At 41.2% G+C, this 22,034-nt stretch overlaps 1 protein-coding gene across 3 annotated transcripts; it reads right to left on the reverse strand.

Annotated features, from left to right (window-relative positions):
- Positions 1-7,271: 7,271 nt before the first annotated feature.
- On the reverse strand, positions 7,272-10,299 carry LOC112250809 (C-C motif chemokine 25). 3 transcript variants are annotated; one of them, XM_024421258.2, is made up of 5 exons: positions 10,146-10,299; positions 9,533-9,621; positions 7,824-7,941; positions 7,440-7,521; positions 7,272-7,345 (listed from the first exon to the last, which is right to left on the reverse strand). In XM_024421258.2, the coding sequence occupies exons 2-5, from the start codon at positions 9,594-9,596 to the stop codon at positions 7,322-7,324; spliced, it is 288 nt and encodes a 95-aa protein (XP_024277026.1). In that variant the 5' UTR covers positions 9,597-9,621; positions 10,146-10,299; the 3' UTR covers positions 7,272-7,321. The 3 variants fall into 3 exon arrangements, with proteins under 3 accessions (XP_024277026.1, XP_024277027.1, XP_024277025.1); XM_024421259.2 differs by lacking the exon at positions 10,146-10,299 and adding an exon at positions 10,103-10,137; XM_024421257.2 differs by lacking the exon at positions 10,146-10,299 and adding an exon at positions 9,774-10,096.
- Between the last annotated feature and the right edge of the window lie 11,735 nt (positions 10,300-22,034).

Consider the following 22,034-nt stretch of genomic DNA (forward strand, 5'->3'; position numbering starts at 1 on the left):
TTAACAAACTAGTTTTTTGCAAGTCGGATAGGACATCTACTTTGTGCATGACACAATTTTTCCAACAATTGTTTACAGACAGATTATTTCACTTAAAATTCACTGTATCACAATTCTAGTGGGTCAGAAGTTTACATACACTAAGTTGACTGTGCCTTTAAACAGCATGGAAAATTCCAGAAAATGATGTCGTGGCTTTAGAAGCTTCTGATAGGCTAATTGACATAATTTGAGTCAATTGGAGGTGTACCTGTGGATCTATTTCAAGGCATACTTTCAAACTCAGTGCCTCTTTGCTTGACATCATGGGAAAATGAAAATAAATCAACCAAGACCTCAGAAAAACAATTGTAGACCACAAGTCTGGTTCATCCTTGGGAGCAATTTCCAAATGCCTGAAGGTACCACGTTCATCTGTACAAACAATAGTAGGCAAGTATAAACACCACGGGATCATGCAGCCGTCATACCGCTCAGGAAGGAGATGTTCTTTCTCCTAGAGATGAATGTACTTTGGTGCGAAAAGTGCAAATCAATCCCAGAACAACAGCAAAGGTCCTTGAGAAGATGCTGGAGGAAGCAGGTACAAAAGTATCTATATCCACAGTAAAACGAGTCCTATATTGACACAACCTGAAAGGCCGCTCAGCAAAGAAGAAGCCACTGCTCCAAAACCATCATAAAAAAGCCACAGTTTGCAACTGCACATGGACAAAGATCGTACCTTTGGAGAAATGTCCTCTGGTCTGATGAAACAAAAATATAACTATTTGGCCGTAATGACCATCGTTATGTTTGGAGGAAAAAGGGGGAGGCTTGCAAGACGTAGAACACCATCCAACCATGTAGCACGGGGGTGGCAGCATCATGTTGTGGGGGTGCTTTGGTGCAGGAGGGACTGGTGTACTTCACAAAATAGATGGCATCAAAAGGAAGGAAAATTGTGGATATATTGAAGCAACATCCGAAAACATCAGCCAGACAGTGTATATATATATACACTGTATCAACCCATGGAGGTCTGGATCTGGAGTCACACTCAACATTAAACTGGAAAACCACACTACAGGCTGATCCAACTTTGATGTAATGTCCTTAAAACAAGTCAAAATGAGGCTCAATAGTGTGTGTGGCCTCCACGTGCCTGTATGACCTCCCTACAACGCCTGGGCATGCTCCTGATGAGGTGGCGATGGTCTCCTGAGGGATCTCCTTCCAGACCTGGACGAAAGCATCCGCCAACTCCTGGACAGTCTGTGGTGCAACATGGCGTTGGTGGATGGAGCGAGACATGATGTCCCAGATGTGCTCAATTGGATTCAGGTCTGGGGAACGGGCGGGCCAGTCCATAGCATCAATGCATTCCTCTTGCAGGAACTGCTGACACACTCCAGCCACATGTGGTCTAGCATTGTCTTGCATTGGGAGGAACCCAGGGCGAACCGCACCAGCATATGGTCTCACAAGGGGTCTGAGGATCTCATCTCGGTACCTAATGGCAGTCAGGCTACCTCTGGCGAGCACATGGAAGGCTGTGCGGCCCCCCAAAGAAATGCCACCCCACACCATGACCGACCCACCGCCAAACTGGTCTTGCTGGAGGATGTTGCAGGCAGCAGAACGTTCTCCACGGCGTGTGAACCTGCTTTCATCTGTGAAGAGCACAGGGCACCAGTGGTGAATTTGACAATCTTGGTGTTCTCTGGCAAATGCCAAACGTCCTGCACGGTGTTGGGCTGTAAGCACAACCCCCACCTGTGGACGTCCGGCCCTCATACCACCCTCATGGAGTCTGTTTCTGACCGTTTGAGCAGACACATGCACATTTGTGGCCTGCTGGAGGTCATTTTGCAGGGCTCTGGCAGTGCTCCTCCTTGCACAAAGGCAGAGGTAGCGGTCCTGCTGCTGGTTTGTTGCCCTCCTACGGCCTCCTCTATGTCTCCTGATGTACTGGCCTGTCTCCTGGTAGCGCCTCCATGCTCTGGACACTAGGCTGACAGACACAGCAAACCTTCTTGCCACAGCTCGCATTGATGTGCCATCCTGGATGAGCTGCACTACCTGAGCCACTTGTGTGGGTTGTAGACTCCGTCTCATGCTACCACTACAGTGAAAGCACCGCCAGCATTCAAAAGTAACCAAAACATCAGCCAGGAAGCATAGGAACTGAGAAGTGGTCTGTGGTCCCCACCTGCACAACCACTCCTTTATTGGGGGTGTCTTGCTAATTGCCTATAATTTCCACCTGTTGTCTATTCCATTTGCACAACAGCATGTGAAATGTATTGTCAATCAGTGTTGCTTCCTAAGTGGACAGTTTGATTTCACAGAAGTGTGATTGACTTGGAATTACATTGTGTTGTTTAAGTGTTCCCTTTATTTTTTTGAGCAGTGTATATAAACTTTGAACAAATTCTTAATTAAAATGACAACCAAACACAAAAGATACTGGGCCAATTGTGCTCTCAATCTCAGCCGTATGTGATTCAGCCTGGATTCGAACCAGTGACTGTAGCGTTGCCTCTTGCACTGAGATGCAGCGCCTTAGACCACTGCACCACTCGTGAGCCACTCTCTGTGCCACTAGTATAGCTTACTGTCTGGAACTTTTGCCTCAATTCCATGTGTAGGTCTAACAACGTGCACAATGATGTGCCTAATATTCGATTTAGTGCATAAGCTAAGCATTAGAATCAGCCGCCTCAATATTTGCAGCCATAGGTGATAATTTCTTTCTAGGAACTGATCCGTCATCAGTATCTAATGTTGAGGAAAACTTTGAATGGCGAACGCGGATCAGAGAGCTCCGCTGCCTTTCTTTCGATCCTTCAGTATTGACACATGCTCTAACCATGCACTTATTGAAAGTTATGTGGTGTTTTGGTTCTTCAGCCTTTCTAGAAACGATGCGTCGTTAATACACTCATAAGCTTAAGTTCCATTGCCACCGGAAAACTGGGCCCTGGCTATTACTTCATAGACATGCCTATTTGCATTTATGTAAAACATATGGATTCTCCCTTTAAAGAGGGGAGGTGGTGAATATCAACAGCTGCTGGACATTAAGCACGATACCAGTTCCTATAAGTGACTCTGAAAGTATTGAATAAATTGGCTGAGTTGAGCATTTGGAAATGAATTAATACATCTGGGTGGAATATCACATGTTGTGCAGCAAGAGGCTGGTTGATGTGTGGAGTGAAATAACAGAGTAGCCTACTGTCAGGAAAGTTGCCCCTATTAGCTATTCAAGTGCATAAGGATTACATATATTTTTGTTCTGCCCATTTGATAATGGACCATTCTAAATCGAAACTCATTTGACATATTAGTGAAGACAAGATTAAATTGAAAAGAGTCTGATGGGTCAAAATATGATCACTTGATGACAGAGCGTGTGCAGCCTGAGGCAACTTGCTTTCTTTTGCAGAAAAAGTAACCCATTTTCATAATTGAGTAAAAGTAAAGATACCCTGTAAGAAAATTACTCAAATAAAAGTGAAAGTCACCCAATGAAATACTACTTGAGTAAAAGTTTTAAATGTACTTAAGTATCAAAAGTAAAAGTATAAATCATAAAAAAATGTCTTATATTAAGCAAACCAGACGACACGATTATCTTTTTTATTTTTTTATTTACGGATAGCCAGGGGCACAGTTCAATACTCAGACATAATTTACAAACAAAGCATGTGTGTTTAGTGAGTCTGCCAGATCAGAGGCAGTAGGGAGGACCAGGGATGTTATCTTGATAAGTGTGTGAATTAGGCAATTTTCCTGGCCTGCTAAGCAATTCAAAATGTAACGAGTACTTTTGGGTGTCAGGGAAAATGTAAGGAGTAAAAATAACATTATTTTCTTTAGGAATGTAGTGGAGGAAAAGTAAAAGTTGTCAAAAACATAAATAGTAAAGTAAAGAAAAGATACCCCAAAAAACAACTTAAGTATATTTACTTAAGTACTTTACACCACTGACATCATGCAGCCCATATATGGTTTGATTTCTAAGACATTCGAAGGTTTCTGTAATTCACAACTGAAGTTGAACAAGCCTACAGACAATGGCATGGTACATAGCCAGATAACATACAGTAGGCCAACTCATATTCTGTTTTTCTGAAATACATTTTCTTCATATCACAACATTTCTTTAGAGCTGCCTAAAATAAATCATGGATTTATTATGATGGTGTATATTCAATTTATTTATTGACTTAAAATGTAAACGTTCCAACGGTGCGAATCAGTGGTTTGTTTGCGGCTTGTATGTATGGAGATGCTAAAAGCTTCCTTTGCTTGAAGCATGCTTCTCGTCCGACTGATGTTAATGAGCTAATTATAGCTCTTAGCCTGCTACTAGCTAGCTGCTGTTGAGAAGCAACCAAGTTGCTGGTCCTGGTTTTGGAACTCTGAAAATTGGCTGAAAATATGTTAACATCAGATATGCTACAAAAAGGTAGCTCATCGTTTGTTCTTAATGGACATAAATGAACCCATGTGAGCGATAAACTATACTTTTTATAAAAACTTGCACCAACAAACTTGGTCACTTTATGGACGCTATAGTCTCGTTTTAATATGACGTCTAGAATGTGAGCTAGGTACAGTAGGTGCAGAATGAAATTAACATTGAGCTTCAACCAATGCCATACTATATATAGCCGCGCCTATAATTAGGCAATAAGGCCAGAGGGGGTGTGGTATATGGCCAATAGTTTACATAGCTCATATGCAACTTCAAGCTGCTTAAATATGAAGTCCCTTTGATGTCTCTCTTGCATACATGTCTCTCTTGCATATGGCCAATATACCACGGCTAAGAGCTGTTCTTAGGCACGACACAGCGCGGAGCACTAGGACACAGCCCTTAACCGTGGTATATTGGCCATATTTCACAGAACCCTGAGGTGCCTTATTGCTATTATAAACTGGTTACCAATGTAATTAGAGTTGTAAAAATAAATGTTTCAGCCAATCAGCATTCAGGGCTTGAACCACACAGTTTATAATATATATTTATATTCCGGACTCTGAAATGGCTCGTTCTGATATTTCTTAATTTATTTTTGGATTATGTGTGTATTGTTTTGTAGATATGTATTACGGCACTTTAAGAGCTAGAAACACAAGCATTTTGCTGCACCTACGAAAACATCTGCAAATCTGTATACGCAACCAATAAACTTTGATTTGATTTGCCCTGTCCTGGGAAAGTAGTTGGTGTGCTTTCAAACTAAATGTACTGTATTTATTCGTCACCGTGTAATCATACATCTTCCCATGGGAACCGAGTCCCCCCGCAGTATATTGGAGCCTTGGAGTTACTAAAGACGTTTCTCCCGGGGCATCACACTCATTGTAACATGGAAACTGGAGCAAGAATGAGCATGTATAAACTGTCATTGATTCTCTGTCCATCATATCACATTTCAGGTAAGTATGTGGCATTACAACAGCTAAGCTTCAAAGAACTCATGTAGGTTCATGCTGAAGGCAATAAGACGGGCTAAAGATTTGAGGCGTGAAGCAATTGTCTATTTTCTTTTTCCAATGAAATGTGTATAAAGAGTTCAAGTACAGGTAGTGTGCAGTAAGCTGTCCTTAGAATCATACAAATGAAAAGTATGAAGGGGAGATTATTGATATAGACAGGTGAACAAATCCTGAATTAATAAACACATAAATATGTATGAGGCTAATAAACATTTTGCTATCATTTTTTGCTTTATTACAAATGTGAAGTTATACAAATATTGCTTTTAACACATAGTACTGATAGAAAAATATACTATATATACAAAAGTACGTGGACACCCTTTCAAAGTGGATTTGTCTATTTCAACCACACCTGTTGCTGACAGGTGTATAAAATCGAGCACACAGCCATGCAATCTCCAAAGACAAACGTTGGCAGTAGAATGGCCTTACTGAAGAGCTCAGTGACTTTCAACGTGGCACCGTCATAGAATGCTACCTTTCTAACAAGTCAGTTCGTGAAATTTCTGCCCTACTTGAGCTACCCCGAGCAACTTTAAGTGCTGTTATTGTGAAGTGGAAACATCTAGGAGCAAAAACGTCTCAGCAGTAAAGGGGTAGGCCACACAAGCTCACAGAATGCGAAGCACTCAGCGCTTAAAAATTGTCTGTTCTCGGTTACACCACTCACTACTGAGTTCCAAACTGCCTCTGGCACACAAGCCTAAGATCACCATGCGCAATGCTAAGCAGCTGGAGTGGTGTAAAGCTCACCGCCATTGGACTGGAGCTTTGGAAACGCACTCTCTGGAGTGATGAATCACGCTTCATCATCTGGCAGTCCGACGGATGAATCTTGGTTTGGCGGATGTCAGGAAAACCCTTCCTGTCCCAATGCATAGTGCCAACTGTAAAGTTTGGTGGATGAGGAATAATGGTCTGGGGCTGTAATTCATGGTTCGGGCTAGGCCCCTTAGTCCCAGTGAAGGGAAATCTTAACTTGACTGGCATACACAGAGCTCTGACCTCAACCCCATTGAACACCTTTGGGATGAATTGGAACATCGACTGTGAGGCAGGCCTAATCGCCCATCATCAATGCCGACCTCACATTTGTTCTTGTGGCTGAATGGAAGCAAGTCCCCGCAGCAAGGTTCCAACATAAAGTGGAAAGCCTTCCCAGGAGAGTGGAGGCTGTTGTAGCAGCAAAGGGCGGACCAACTCCATATTAATGCCATGATTTTGGAATGAGATGTTTGACTAGAGCAGGTATCCACATACTTTTGGTCATGTAGTGTCTCAAGGTTTAACAAAATAGTAACTGTAGCTTTTCAATGCATTCTGCCCCACCCCCCACCAAAAATTGATTTTCATTCAAAATCTTATTTTCCCTAACCTCTAACCTGAACCCTAACCCTGAACCTACACCTAACCCCTAAGCTTAAAATAGCCTTTGTCCTCATGGGGATGTGGGAAATGTCCCCATGAGGGAAAATGTTCCTTAATTGACTATCCTTGTGAGGACTTTTGGGGGATTTCCGGTACCCATGAGGATAGTGAATAACCCCCCCACTCCATCCCCTCTGCCCCTCACACACAATAATGCTAAGCTGCCGTGGCACATTACAAGCAGGCACGGATAGTCACCTCATGCTAACAGCCATCTAAACCATGGAATCTCAGGTATCCTCCCAAAAGCATGTAATATAAACTCATTAAGCCAAATCTGTAATATAATGAGTAATATAATGAAGTTCACATTCTAGTGACAGGTTGATATTACTGTCCTATTTTTGGAAATTGGCATACACTGGTTGAAAGATCCTCCAACGAAGCAACTGATCAACTACATCCCCTCATTCCCTTGAGTCTATGGATGAGAAAAGGCCATAATTAGATACTGGAAACTTGTCAAACATACATGAATTTACAAAATAATGTAGTTATAAGAGTGAGAGTAGTACCTTATCGACCACAGTCCTCAGATGCTGTACCCATTTGTGGCTGGGATTGGCACAAACAGTCTTCCCTTTCTTCAGTATGAACCTATGGATATTAGACACATTGTGGGAGATATACAGTATATATATATACATATATATGATTTTTTCATTAGACTCTCATTGCCAATATTGATTTTTAGATCCACATTCTATGAGGAGAAAAAAAGGAAAACAAACTATTTCATATTTCTCTTTCAACAAGTCCTCTTGACACATGACTTGAGGACATTTTCCTACCAGTGTCACAATGATTGACTGTTATGAGTGGCTTTGTTTTTATCTGGACAGTTAATTGTGCTAAAAGGCAGGCTGACAGAAGGTGAGGACATGTTGCAACACACTCACACAACGGCCTTGATGTTGCAGCCTCCATCTGTTTCCTGTATCCTGTAGCTTACAACATTCCTCTTGGTACTCTTCTTCAGGCCAGTAACATGCCTCAGGCAGCAGTTCTCATACGACCCTAACAACAAGCATGAGGAAGTTAAATGGTTACAATCTTCTCTATACTCTTATTGTGCTGACCCATGACATACTGTCATGTAGGGATATTTCAGTAGCAAATGGTTTGAATTGTGCAATTGTAATAGCAACCTAGTATAGATCCGTCTCCCCTTACAGCCCTTTTTGGAGTACTGCCCATGGGTACCCCCTATCAAGAATCCAGTCGGACACTGTTGCTTATACAACTCTTTTAGCTAGATGGCTAATACTACAGAACTGGAAGATGGCAGCTCCCCCATCTTATAAATATTGGGTGAGAGATGTGTTGTGCTCTCTGAAACTAGAAAAAATTCAATTCAATTCACGTGGGAACCCCAAACTGTTTAATGAGGCTTGGGCTCCATTCCGGTCTTACTTTAAACAGTCCATCCTCTGATGGCATTCCAATTAAAACTAAAAAAATCTGTATTTGACCCCCTGTGACTTAAGGGTTGGAGGAGCTTCTCTCTGTGTTTTTGCTGGGGGGGGCATTAAGGTCCATGTGCTTATTGATTGTGATCCGCGGATGCCTTGTTCATCTTGCCTGGGCAGAGACTGAAGTGTGAGCTTGTTTTTCCCAGTTATTTTTACATTTTGTTCACGCCTACATGAATAATCATTCTATTTTTATTTATTTTAATTTTAAAGCATTGTAAACTTTATTTTTGGTCCAGTGGATGGTCGGTCTGTGGCCATGACTGTCTGTGAGTGGTTGCATTTCTCCACCCCTATCCCTTGACTGTTTACAGGAACAATGGTGAGGTGTTTGCTCTGTCCCTGTACTATAGATTGCCCTTTAACCTCTGTAGCCTTCTGCCTGGTGTGTTTAACTTGTCTAAAGTATGGTATCTTTTAAAGCTATTTTTTTTCTTTTTTTTTCTAGTTGAGTATATTATTTATATTGCTTTGTCTTGTCTGTGTGTGTGTGTGTGTGTGTAAAACTTAATAAACAGAGTTGATTTTTTTTTTTTTTTAAGTAATAGCAACCTAGTGTAATGAGTAGTTTCTGTAATTTGAGAAAGAATTATGAGTTAAGGTATTGCAGATGTACGCAAGAGAGACATCAAAGGGATGATGTTTAAGCTGCTTGAAGTTGCATATGAGCTATGTAAACTACCGTCAAAGTCAAAGTGTTGTGAAATCTGGTTCCAGGCCATTTGAGACAATGTTTTGAAAGGAAGGGGAGACAGACATATCCCAACACATCAGTCTAAAATGTTCCCATAAATAATTATCTACATTATTTTGAGTGGCAAAATATTCCTCTTCTGGACAAAGTATGGACCATTGGAAGCTTGTAAAAAAACGACATAGAACAATTTTTCTCCATTCCAGAGGCACAAGGAGGTCTCCAGGCACAACAATGCATTAAGTATACAAATGTGGAGTATAGGCTATGTACAGTAGATTTATTTTCAACAAGAAGTAAATTACAAGAAGTACTGAGAATGAACCAAAACATATGAAAGGCTTGCTTTACACTGTTACACCAATTTCAGTGAACATAAACTTCATAATAATGAATCTACAGAATATGAATACCGTTCCTTAGATTGTTTAATGGTGCCTACCTTGAGCCAGAGTGAGATACATGCATGTCAGGAGCAGGAGAAAGAACAGAGCCTGGAACCTCATGGTGTCACTGCTGCTGTGGGGTCCGCTACAAGAACAGGACAGAATGTCAAGCAAGTGAAGCTTCCTCTTTTTAATACCTCCTCCACATCATCAACGTGATGTTTGTATTGAGACCACCCTGTCTATAATACCAGTATGTTCCCATTCTAGACCCCAATACTAGATCCCCTCACTGACCCCTTGATTACAAACACGTCCTTCTTGGTAACAGTCAACCAGATCCAGATGTCTTCAGCTGTTTTCTCCAGCTATCATTTGTTTGGCTGAAACTCTGACCATGTTCTAATAAATCAACAACCAATCAGATAAAGCCAAACTCCGTCGATCGAGCCAGCTGTATAAACTTGTGTCTTTTATTAGTTAGAAATGCAAAAGTACAGAATGTTTACAGCATTAATCCGAAAGCTAGTGAAGTATGAATTCAGCATTAGGCAAGGATATAAACATGCAAAAGGTCAACACATAAACAGTCCTGACAACCTCTCAACACAAAAGCCTACACCCACCAACATTGCAGAACATGCTGCAAATAAGCTCCTCAAAACTTACAAAGTCTCTCAGAAGAAATGTCCTCGTTGAGTTCCCTTGGCTGTTTTATAGCTGCTATATGATACCTTCACCTCCCCACCAACCCTGTTACCTCAATCAGCCACACCTCCTCTGGCATGACAACCACAGTATGTTTTACAATTGCTGGGAAGAGGTACAATTTGAACAAGATTCACAATCGAATGCCACTGAACAGTTTTTCTTCGCTCAGTCCAGTGAAAAGATGAGTGACAAACTGTGGAACTGTTCCCTTCTCAGGAGGGCTTACATAGGGCCCCTCCTTCCTATTAGAGAATGATCTGAGGTTCAGGGAGCCAGGCCAGCACTCAGTATACATGTTCAGAACTTGTTTTAGTCATTTAACCAACTGTTAAAATCAACTACATCCTTTGAACCAAGAAAATGCGGACCACACACAGACTCCTCCTTAAATATATTTTGTACAACAGCAATGAAAGCACTGTCTGGAAATCCACTGTCTGCAATTGATTGAATACCAGCCTGTGTGTTTATGTAAGATCCGATGCCTGATCTTTATCCAAGCAATTATGTCAAAAGTAGCTTCCACTGTTGAAGCGTCATTGAATCACAAGTTCATTACAAACTAATAGGAAGCATTGAATTGCAATCAAATATTGTCTAATATTACATAACAATACATATGGGATGAGGCAAGAAACTTGTATCTATGATGTCTCGGGTGGTAGTTTTTCTTTGTGTTGATGCACATTAATAAAACATTGCTTAGGGACTTGAATAAAGTTCTGAAATGCAATTGTCCCATCAACATGGATTTAAATCATTGCACCTGTTTCCTTTTGAGACCATCTTACTTGTAAAAAAATAAAATATTGATAAGACAAGCCACAATGTGACGTCCCACAGTCAAATGACCACTGGCAAAATACCTGTAACTCCTTTTCGCAAAGTGTTATTGAGACACAATAACATGTAAATATCTTCTGTTCAATTTGAAAATATGACTTCCTGCCAGTTATATGCTCTAATTCTCCCAGTCTTGTTCATCTTTGATACTTTTCTTCGAAAATGGAAATCTATGATCCGTTTGCATTCAATGAAAAGTCAACACTTTCCATATTTTGAAAAAGGACTGACAAAATAACCAATTAAAACTCACAGTGGGAAGGAAATATGTTCCCATCCAGTCATGTTGTTGGTATCCTTAGCCCCCAAAAATGTGCCCTAATGACCTTTAGCATGGAGCAACGTGTATTTTTTTTACCCCATCTTAACATTTGGCAGTAACTTCAGATGTATGAGTTTCTGTTTACTGTGAAACTAAATGTTCTGTAAGAAACTGCCAAAGAAATTATAACAAAACTGTTGGGATAAAAAAGTAACATGATCCTGTTACAGGAAAATTATTAATCTTCTTGTCAAGAGTATAGGGGTCACTTTCAAGTGAACCGTAGGCCTACAGTCATGATTAATTGAATGCACTGCAGTTCAGGATGTACAGTACTTTATTATAAGGACAAGCATGCTTTGGTGTTAATCCCAAAGGAAAACGTACCTACGATGTCTGCTGTTTCTGCTTTCATTGCAGGATGAGATGTAATTGGAAAATTAAGACTGTACAGGCTACTTTTTTAGTGAAGGTGTTTCAAGTTTCAAGTTTTATTGGCAAATGCACAGGATCTCTCCGGAACTTTCACTGCGCACACATGGCACCTATTCCCACTGATTATATTCGTATATATGTGCCCTTTGTTCACTATGGTCTTGTCGATTATTGTTACAATGTCTGTTGGTGAGTGTGAGTACCTGTGTTGTGTGTTTTGGGCTTTCGTGCCCTTGTGGACTGTGCAGATGATTACGGGTCTCATCCTGTGTGTTATTTATTCAAGGTACTCCTCGCTCTTTTGTTTGGGTTTCAACCTTGTGTTTTGTTTAGTGTTTGTTTGGTCTCCCTCCCCATGCCTTTACAAGGCACGCCATAATTTGGAGTATAATAAAAAAAAAAAATCATGCATTTCTGCACCTGTCTCCCGATCCTTCATGCCAACGTGACAAACATGCGTAAAACAGTACAGGGAAATGCTTAACTTGCGAGCTCTTTCAGAACAATGCACAATACATGTGGTAATAGAGATCAGAAAATAAAACATGTGAAATGCGAGAGAAGGAAAAAAGAGAAGAAAATGTCATCTTGTACAGGTCAGTGCAGTGCCAGTATCGTTATTACAATGTGCAGGGGTACTGGTAACTGGAGTGATTGAGGAAGGAATGTACATGTCATCAAAAGGGGACCACCGCGCTCCCCCAGATGCTTGGCTGGTCGGGGGTGCTAGGGTTAGTCTGTTATATCTGGAGTATTTCTCCTGTCTCATCCGGTGTCCTGTGTGAATTTAAGTATGCTCCCTCTAATTCTCTCTGTCTCGCTCTCTTTTCTCTCTTTCCCTCTCTTTCTTTCTCTCTCTCTCTTCTCACAGAGGACCTGAGCCCTAGGTCCATGTCTCAGGACTACCTGGCCTGATGACTCCTTGCTGTCCCCAGTCCACCTGGTCATCCCGCTGCTCCAGTTTCAACTGTTCTGCCTGCGGCTATGGAACCCTGACCTGTTCACTGGACGTGCTACCTTGTCCCGGACCTGCTGTTTTGAACTCTCTCTCTCTACCGCACAAATCTGAATAATTGGCTGATATTTACTCCTGACATTTACTCCTGAGGTGCTGTCTTGTTGCACCCTCTACAACCACTGTGATTATTATTATTATTATCAACGTTTGAACATCTTGGTCATGTTCTGTTATAATCTCCACCCGACACAGCCAGAAGAGGACTGGCCACCCCAGAGCCTGGTTCCTCTCTAGGTTTCTTCCTAGGTTTTGGCCTTTCTAGGGAGTTTTTCATAGCCACCGTGCTTTTACATCGGCATTGCTTGCTGTTTGGGGTTTTAGGCAGCACTTTGGTTTTCTGTACAGCACTTTGTGACATCAGCTGATGTAAAAAGGGTGTTTATAAATGCATTTGATTGATTGATTGATTGATACAGAACTCCCTGTAACATTTTGGCTGTAAAGTCCTGGAGATCCAGAAATCTATTTGCCGCCTTCACAATGATGCCTAGCTTCTAAGTTTTGTTATTAGTTTGACTCGTACAATTTATCACTTGCTCTATAAACGCAACAAAGTCCACCTTCTTCACTATTAGTATGTCGGGATCCTTCTCCTGCATGGCATTCACTGCAGACTGTGGGACATCAAATACCATCTCCTCTCTGCTCACTCCTTCAGCTATTTTCACTGCCTCCATATGGGAGACCTGCTGGATGGCCCTTAACCTAGCTACTACCACCTCCCTCACCCATACAGGGCACTCCAGGACCTCGGGAACGTGATTCCCATCACAATTACAACAACACGCTTCATCTGACTGTCCAACTATAGTACTACATATTTATTCCTTTCACAAACACTCGTGTCCAAATGTTTTACAATTGTAACATTGCAACGGCTTCTGTTCATACGGTCTCACCTCATATCTCACATACCCAAGTTTTACATACAGTTGAAGTCGGAGGTTTACATACACCTAGGTTGGAGTCATTAAAACTCGTTTTTCAACCACTCCACAAATTTCTTGTGAACAACTATAGTTTTGGCAAGTCGGTTAGGACATCTACTTTGTGCATGACACAAGTACATTTTCCAACCATTTTTTACAGACAGATTATTTCACTTATAATTCACTGTATCACAAATCCAGTGGCTCAGAAGTTCACATACACTAAGTTGACTGTGCCTTTAAACAGCTTGGAAAATTCCAGAAAATGATGTCATGGCTTTAGAAGCTTCTGATAGGCTAATTGATATCATTTGAGCCAATTGGAGGTGTACCTGTGGATGTATTTCAAGGCATACCTTCAAACTCAGTGCCTCTTCGCCCGACATCATGAGAAAATCAAAAGATATCAGCCAAGATCTCAGAAAAACAAGTGTAGACCTCCACAAGTCTGGTTCATCCTTGGGAGCAACTTCTAAATGCCTGAAGGTACCATGTTCATCTGTACAAACAATAGTAGGTAAGTATAAACACCATGGGACCACGCAGCCATCATATCGCTCAGGAAGGAGACACGTTCTGTCTCCTAGAGATGAACGTACTTTGATGCAAAAAGCGCAAATCAATCCCAGAACAACAGCAAAAGGACCTTGTGAAGATGCTGAAGGATACAGGTACAAAAGTATCTATATCCACAGTAACAACGAGTCCTATATCGACATAACCCGAAAGGCCGCTCAGCAAGGAAGAAGCCACTGCTCCAAAACTGCCATAAAAAAGACAGACTACAGCTTGCAACTGCACATGGGGACAAAGATTGTACTTTTTTGGAAAAATGTCCTCTGGACTGATGAAACAAAAATATAACTTTTGGGCCATAATGATCATCGTTAAGTTTGGAGGAGAAGGGGGAGGCTTGCAAGCCGAAGAGCACCATCCCAACCGTGAAGCAAGGGGGTGGCATCATCATGTTGTGGGGGTGCTTTGCTGCAGGAGGGACTGGTGCACTTCACAAAATAGATGGCATCATGAGGCAGGACAATTTATGTGGATATATTGAAGCAACATCTCAAGACATCAGTCAGGAAGTTAAAGCTTGGTCGCAAATGGGTCTTCCAAAGTTGTGGCAAAAGGGCTTAAGGACAACAAAGTCAATGTATTGGAGTGGCCATCACAAAGCCCTGACCTCAACCCTACAGAAGATTTGTGGCCAGAACTGAAAAAGCGTGTGCGAGCAAGGAGGCCTACAAACCTGACTCAGTTATACCAGCTCTGTCAGGAGGAATGGGCCAAAATTCACCCAACTTATTGTGGGAAGCTTGTGGAAGGCTACCTGAAACGTTTTTGACCCAAGTTAAACAATTTAAAGGCAATGCTACCAAATACTAATTGAGTGTATGTGAACTTCTGACCCACTGGGAATGTGATGAAAGAAATAAAATCTGAAATAAATAATTCTCTCTACTATTATTTTGACATTTCACATTCTTAAAATAAAAGTGGTGATCCTAACTGACCTAAGACAGGGAATTTCTACTAGGATTAAATGTCAGGAATTGTGAAAAACTGAGTTTAAATGTATTTGGCTAAGGTGTATGTAAACTTCAGACTTCAACTGTAAATTGGGAAACCACTTCATCAAAAAACAGCAAAACTGATAGGCGTTGCTCCTTCCTTCCGTCTATCATTCGATTCAATCGGCGTGCGTCTACCACTCCTGGAACGTTACCTCTAAACCACACAGCCTCTATGTCCAACGAGACACCAGAGATGACACCTTTAACTGGTGCCCTACTCTGAAAGTCATAACTTTCCACATCATACGTCGCCATCTTGTTGAGCCACAGAGCTTTCTCCTTTTGCACTGTTGACACACACGAAACCAGTATCATACCGCTCCTGGTCACTCGCATTGATTCCACTATACCCAATTCGTCCTTCACCATCTTTGAGACCGCAAACGGGTCACCAAATAAAACATCCTTGCTCGTGAATCGCACTCCAACCATGAACTGCAGTTCATTTCCAACTTCAGCCCTTTTCACTCCACTTTGCTTCACCATCGTCCACTCATTCTCACCAACTGTACTTGTGCCAAGAGAATCACATAATACTATTGCTCCTCCAGTCATCCCCGGACTCCCTATCTCTTTACTGTGAAAGATGAGAGAGTTTGTGTTCTCGAAGTAGCATCAATATTGTTCACATTCCAGCACAGCTGTTCCTTCACCAACGTTTTCTCTATTTGTACAATTCTCTCTTAATTCAAAACAGCATTTGTAGGGTACAACCGATGAGCTGCAGGTACTTCTAATCAGGGTTGCCACTCATCTGCCAATCAGAGATGTGGCTTTTCTGGTCTACCTGTATACAAGTTAGTTACAAAGAAATACAGAATTATAGGGTAAGGGAGTGGGCACGAAGGGAAATTCATGAATAACTTGACTTAGGTGTCTGCTCACTTGGATACACTACATCAATTTATGAGATACAGTGTATTTGAAAAGTATTGAGGTCCATTGACCTTTTCTGCATTTTGTTACATTACAGCCTTATTCTAAAATGGATTCAATTGTTTTTACACACAATACCCCATAATGACAAAGCATAAACAGGTTTTCAGACATTTTTGCACATTTATATAAAACAAATCGGAAATGTACAGTACCAGTCAAATGTTTGGACACACTTACTCATTCAAGGGTTTTCCGTTATTTTGACAATTGTAGAATAATAGTGAAGACGTCGAAACTATGAAATAACACATATGGAATCATGCAGTGACCAAAAAATTGTTAAACAAATAAAAATATATTTTATATTTGAGATTCTTCAAAGTAGCCACCCTTTGCCTGGATGACAGCTTTGCACACTCTTGGCATTCTCTCAAACAGCTTCATGAGTTAGTCACCTAGAATGTAATTCAATTAACAGGTGTGCCTTGTTAAAAGTTAATTTATGGATTCCCCCCCCCCTTTTTAATGCATTTGAGCCAATCAGTTTGTGACAAGGTAGGGGTCGTGTACAGAAGATAGCCTTATTTGGTAAAAGACCAAGTCCATATTATGGCAAGAACAGCTCAAATAAGGAAAGAGAAACGACAGTCCATCATTACTTAAGACATGAAGGTCAGTCAATATGGAACATTTCAAGAACTTGCAGTCGCAAAAAACATCAAGCGCTATGATGAAACTGGCTCTCATGAGGACCGCCACAGGAAAGGAAGACCCAGAGTTACCTCTGCTGCAGAGGATAAGTTCATTAGAGTTACCAGCCTCAGAAATTGCAGCCCAAATAAATGCTTCACAGAGTTCAAGTAACAGACACATCTCCATATCAACTGTTCAGAGGAGACTGCGTGAATCAGGCTTTCATGGTCGAATTGCTGCAAAGAAACCACTACTAAAGGACACCAATAATAATAAGAGATTTAGTTGGGCCAAAAAACACGAGCAATGGACATTAGATTGATGGAAATCTGTCCTTTGGTCTGATGAGTCCAAATTTGAGATTTTTGGTTCCAACCGCCGTGTCTTTGTGAGACGCAGAGAGGGTGAACGGATTATCTCTGCATATGTGGTTCCCACAGTGAAGTATGGAGGTGGAGCATTTCACTACACTCGCAAAAACATCTGCCAACCATGTGTATGTGACCAATACAATTTGATTTGATATGATGGTGCTTTGCTGGTGACACTGTCAGTGATTTATTTAGAATGCAAGGCACACTTAACAAGCATGGCTACGACCGCATTCTGCAGAGATACGCCATCCCATCTGGTTTGCGCTTAGTGGGGCTAACATTTGTTTTTCAACAGGACAATGACCCAAAACACACCTCCAGGCTGTGTAAGAGCTATTTGACCAAGAAGGAGATTAATGAGGTGCAGCTTCAGATGACCTGGCCGCAACAATCAACGACCTCAACCCAATTGAAATGGTTTGGGATGAGTTGGACCACAGAGTGAAGGAAAAGCAGCCAGTAAGTGCTCAGCATATGTAGGAGCTCCTTCAAGACTGTTGGAAAAACATTCCTCATGAAGCTGGTTGAGAGAATGCTAAGAGTTTGCAACGCTGTCATCATGGCAAAGGATGGCTACTGTGAAGAATCTAAAATCTAAAATATATTTTGATTTGTTTAACACTTTTTAAATTACTACATGATTCCATATGTGTTATTTCATAATTGTGATGTCTTCACTATTATTCTACAATGTAGAAAACAGTACAAATAAAGAAAAACCATTGAATGAGTAGGTGTGTCCATACTTTTGACTGGTATTTTACATTTACATAAGTCATCAGACCCTTTACTCAGTACTTTGTTGAAGCACCTTTGGCAGCGATTGCAGCCTCGAGTCTTCTTGGTTATGACGCTACAATCTTGGTACACCTGTATTTGGGGAGTTTCTCCCATTCTTCTTTGCAGATCCTCTCAAGCTCTGTCAGGTTGGATGGGGAGAATCGCTGCACAGCTATTTTCAGGTCTCTCCAGAGATGTTCGATTGGGTTCAAGTCCGGGCTCTGGCTGGGCCCTTCATGTACATTCAGATACTTGTCCCGAAGCCACTCCTGCATTGTCTTGGCTGTATGCTTAAGGTCATTGTCCTATTGGAAGGTGAACCTTAGCCCCAGTCTGAGGTCCTGAGTGCTCTGGAGCAGGTTTTCATCAAGGATCTCTCAGTACTTTTCTCCGTTCATCTTTCCCTCGATCCGGACTTGTCTCCCAGTCCCTGCCGCTGAAAAACATTCCAAAAGCATGATGCTGCAGCCACCATGCTTCACCGTAGGGATTGTGCCTGGTTTCCTCCAGAATTTTGGCATTCAGGCCAAATAGTTCCATCTGGGCTTCATCAGAGCAGAAAATCTTGTTTCTCATGGTCTGAGAGTCTTTAGGTGCCTTTTGGCAAACTCCAGGTGGCTGTCGTGTACCTTTTACTGAGGATTGGCTTTTGTCTGGTCACTCTACCATAAAGGCCTGATTGATGGAGTGCTGCAGAGATGGTTGTCCTTCTGGAAGGTTCTCCCAACTCCACAGAGGAACTCTGGAGCTCTTTCAGAGTGACCATCGGACTTTTGGTCACCTCCCTGACCAAGGCCCTTCTCCCCGGAATGCTCAGTTTGGCTGGGTGGCCAGCACTAGGATGAATCTAGGTGGTTCCAAACTTTTTCCATTTGAGAATGTTGGCGGCCACTATGTTCTTGGGGAACTTCAATGCTACTTACATGTTGTCGTACCCTTCCCCAGATCGCTGCCTCGACACAATTCTGTCTCAGAGCTCTACGGACAATTCCTTCGACCTCATGGCTTCGTTTTTGCTCTGACATGTACTGCCAACTGTAGGACCTTATATAGACAGTTTTGTGACTTTCGAAATCATGTCCAATCAATTGAATTTAACACAGGGGGACTCCTATCAAGTTGTAGAAACATCTCAAGGATGATCAATGGAAATAGGATGCACCTGAAGACAATTTTGTGTCTCATAACAAAGGGTCTGAATACTTATGTAAATCGGGTATTTCTGTTTTTTATTTTTAATGAATTTCTAAAAAACGGTTTTTGCTTTGTCATTATGGGGTATTGTATGTAGATTGATGAGGAAATGTTTTTATTTAATCCATTTTAGAATAGGGCTGTAACAAATGCGGAAAAAGTCAAGGGGTCTGAATACTTTCTTCGAATGCACTGTAGCTTACCATAAAGAACATCAGGCTCAGCCGTTCATAAATATGTGGGACTGACTCATAAACAATATGCAAAATCTGATATGGACTGTGTTCTTATATAAAGTGTCATAGTATGAGTCAAAATACCCATAAAACCTACCTGTCGAACAGGGAAATGGTTCCAATCGTTTTTTCACCGTTCATTTTTCCCATAGACGATTTTAGAAACACTTAAAATAAGGGCTGTGTTTCATGTAGGCTTACCCTGGCGTGAGGTTTTGATAACGATCTAGGTCTTTCTTGGACAAGGTGACAAGGTGACTTACATGACACCTCCACTGTGGGAGTTCTGAATTTAAAACTTCTTCAGGATTGGTGTCCCGTCTGCGGTGTCTGTAGGCTAATGTGATTAGCATGAGGTTGTAAGAAACAAAACAAATTGACATATCTGATATGGGCAGAAAGCAGAAATTCTTGTTAATCTAACTGCACTGTCCAATTTACAGTAGCTATTAGAGTGAAAGAATACCATGCTAGTGTTTGAGGAGAGTGCACAATTATGAACTTGAAAATATATGGATAAACCAATTAGGCACATTGATACAACATTTTGAATAGATATGCAAGATTTCACTGGATCACTCTAAAACTTTGCACTTATAGTGGCCAAAGTCTAAATTGCACCTGGGCTAGAATAATTCATTATGCCCTTTCTCTTGCATTTCAAAGATGATGGCACAAAATGTAAAAAACAGACGGTTTGTTTTATCTTTGTATTATATTTTACCAGATCTAATGTGCTATATTCTCCTACATTCCACTTTTCAACAAACTTCAAAGTGTTTCCTTTCAAATGGTATCAATAATATGCACATCCTTGCTTCAGAGCCTGAGCTAAGGGCAGTTAGATTTGGGTATGTCATTTTAGGCCAATTTTTTTTTTTAAAGGAGCGGATCCTTAAGAGGTTTTTTGAACCATGTGGAGATACAGAATTTAATGTATATATCCACATGGCTTCTCTTTGGAGTAATTTGGTGTCGTAATCACCTCTGCGTGGTGGATTAACTTTTTAGATCCCGACTTAATGCAATTTTGTTCTATAAAGTGTCTCACAACTGGCGAGGTGATATCATGATGTCTGATAGTGGATTTATGTTCTCCAATGCGTAGTTTCAAGGCGCAAGATGTTTTTCCGTTATATATCTTATTGCAAAAACACTGTAATATATAAATAACTCCTTTAGTTGTGCAAGTTATACATTACTTTATCTCATAGGTCCTAGAAGGCTGAGGGCATATAAAGTTCTTATGGTGCTACAAGAGGTATTCTGAACAAAAATATAAACGCAACACTTTCAACGATTTTACTGAGTTACAGTTCATATAAGGAAATCAATCATTTGAAATTGTTACAGGTTTTGTTTTTTTCATTTATGTTTTGATGTTGGACTTTAGCATATATAGCTCGTTAGCACGTAGAGTGTACCGAGTGGTGTCATCTCGTTAGTCAGTATGTGTTACACCTGTGCTGGTTGCCGTCTCGTTAGGGGGAAGGTGTTTCACCTGTGCTGGCCCAGGTGCTATTTAAGAGTGGCTGGCCCAGTGCTTCAGTTGTCTTGAGAGATGTGGAGGGTCAACACCTTTAGTTGGTGAGCCCTATTTTATTTATTTTTTATTTTTTATTATATATGTATTTTTAAATTTATGCTCTTTCTCTAGACAAACAGTCCTTTATCTGATTTTGTTTTGCTCCACTTTTTGTTTTGTTTCTGTCTTTAAGTTCGGTGTTGGTTTTTATTTTGTTTGCCTGTCCTTGGGCAGATTCCGTGGGTGCTAATGGTGGGTTTCTTTTAGGTTCCAGTTTTTGTAGTCAACTTTCAGTGGACTCCCCGTGAGTGTATTTCAGAACCCCTCCTTAAACTCCACCTGTTTTGGTTGTCATTGACTTTGTTATTTTCCCCCTTCTGTTTGAGTGATATTTTCGGTGTTCTTGCTAGGGAACATAACAAAATAAATTCATTAGGTCCTACTATATGGGTTTCACATGACTAGGCAGGGGCTCAGCCATGGGTGGGCCTGGGAGGGAATGGGCCCACCCATGTGAGAGCCAGGCCCACCCACTCAGAATGAGGTTTTTCCCCACTAAAAGGATTTATTACAGACCAGAAATACTCCTCAGTTTCATCAGCTGGGTGGCTTGTCTCAGATGATCCTACAGGTGAAGAAGCCAGATGTGAAGGGGCTGGTGTGGTTACACGTGGTCTGCGGTTGTTAGGCCGGGTGGATGTACTGCTATATTCTCTAGAACGACAGAGGCGGCTTATGGTAGATAAAATATCATTAAAATCTCTGGCAACAACTCTGGTGGACATTCCTGCAGTCAGAATGCTAATTGCATGCTCCCTCAACTTAAGACATCAAATCTGTGGCGTTGTGTAACAGGGACATAACTTTTGTGCACAACATTTGAGGAATTAAGTGTTTTTGTGCGTATGGAATATTTCTGGGATTATTTTTCAGCTCACGAACCATGGAACCAACACTTTCCATGTTTTGTTTATATTTTTGTTTCACCGACACGAAGCAATCTATGAAGTTGGCTGACTGGTAAACCTCTTTTTAGGGAGAGAGGGTGAAAACTGTCAGCTGTGTGCATATTTTATCTATTGTAGTACTTAGATTGTCCATTTGT

Source organism: Oncorhynchus tshawytscha, linkage group LG05 (assembly GCF_018296145.1).
Source record: "Oncorhynchus tshawytscha isolate Ot180627B linkage group LG05, Otsh_v2.0, whole genome shotgun sequence".
Taxonomy (NCBI): Eukaryota; Metazoa; Chordata; class Actinopteri; order Salmoniformes; family Salmonidae; genus Oncorhynchus; species Oncorhynchus tshawytscha.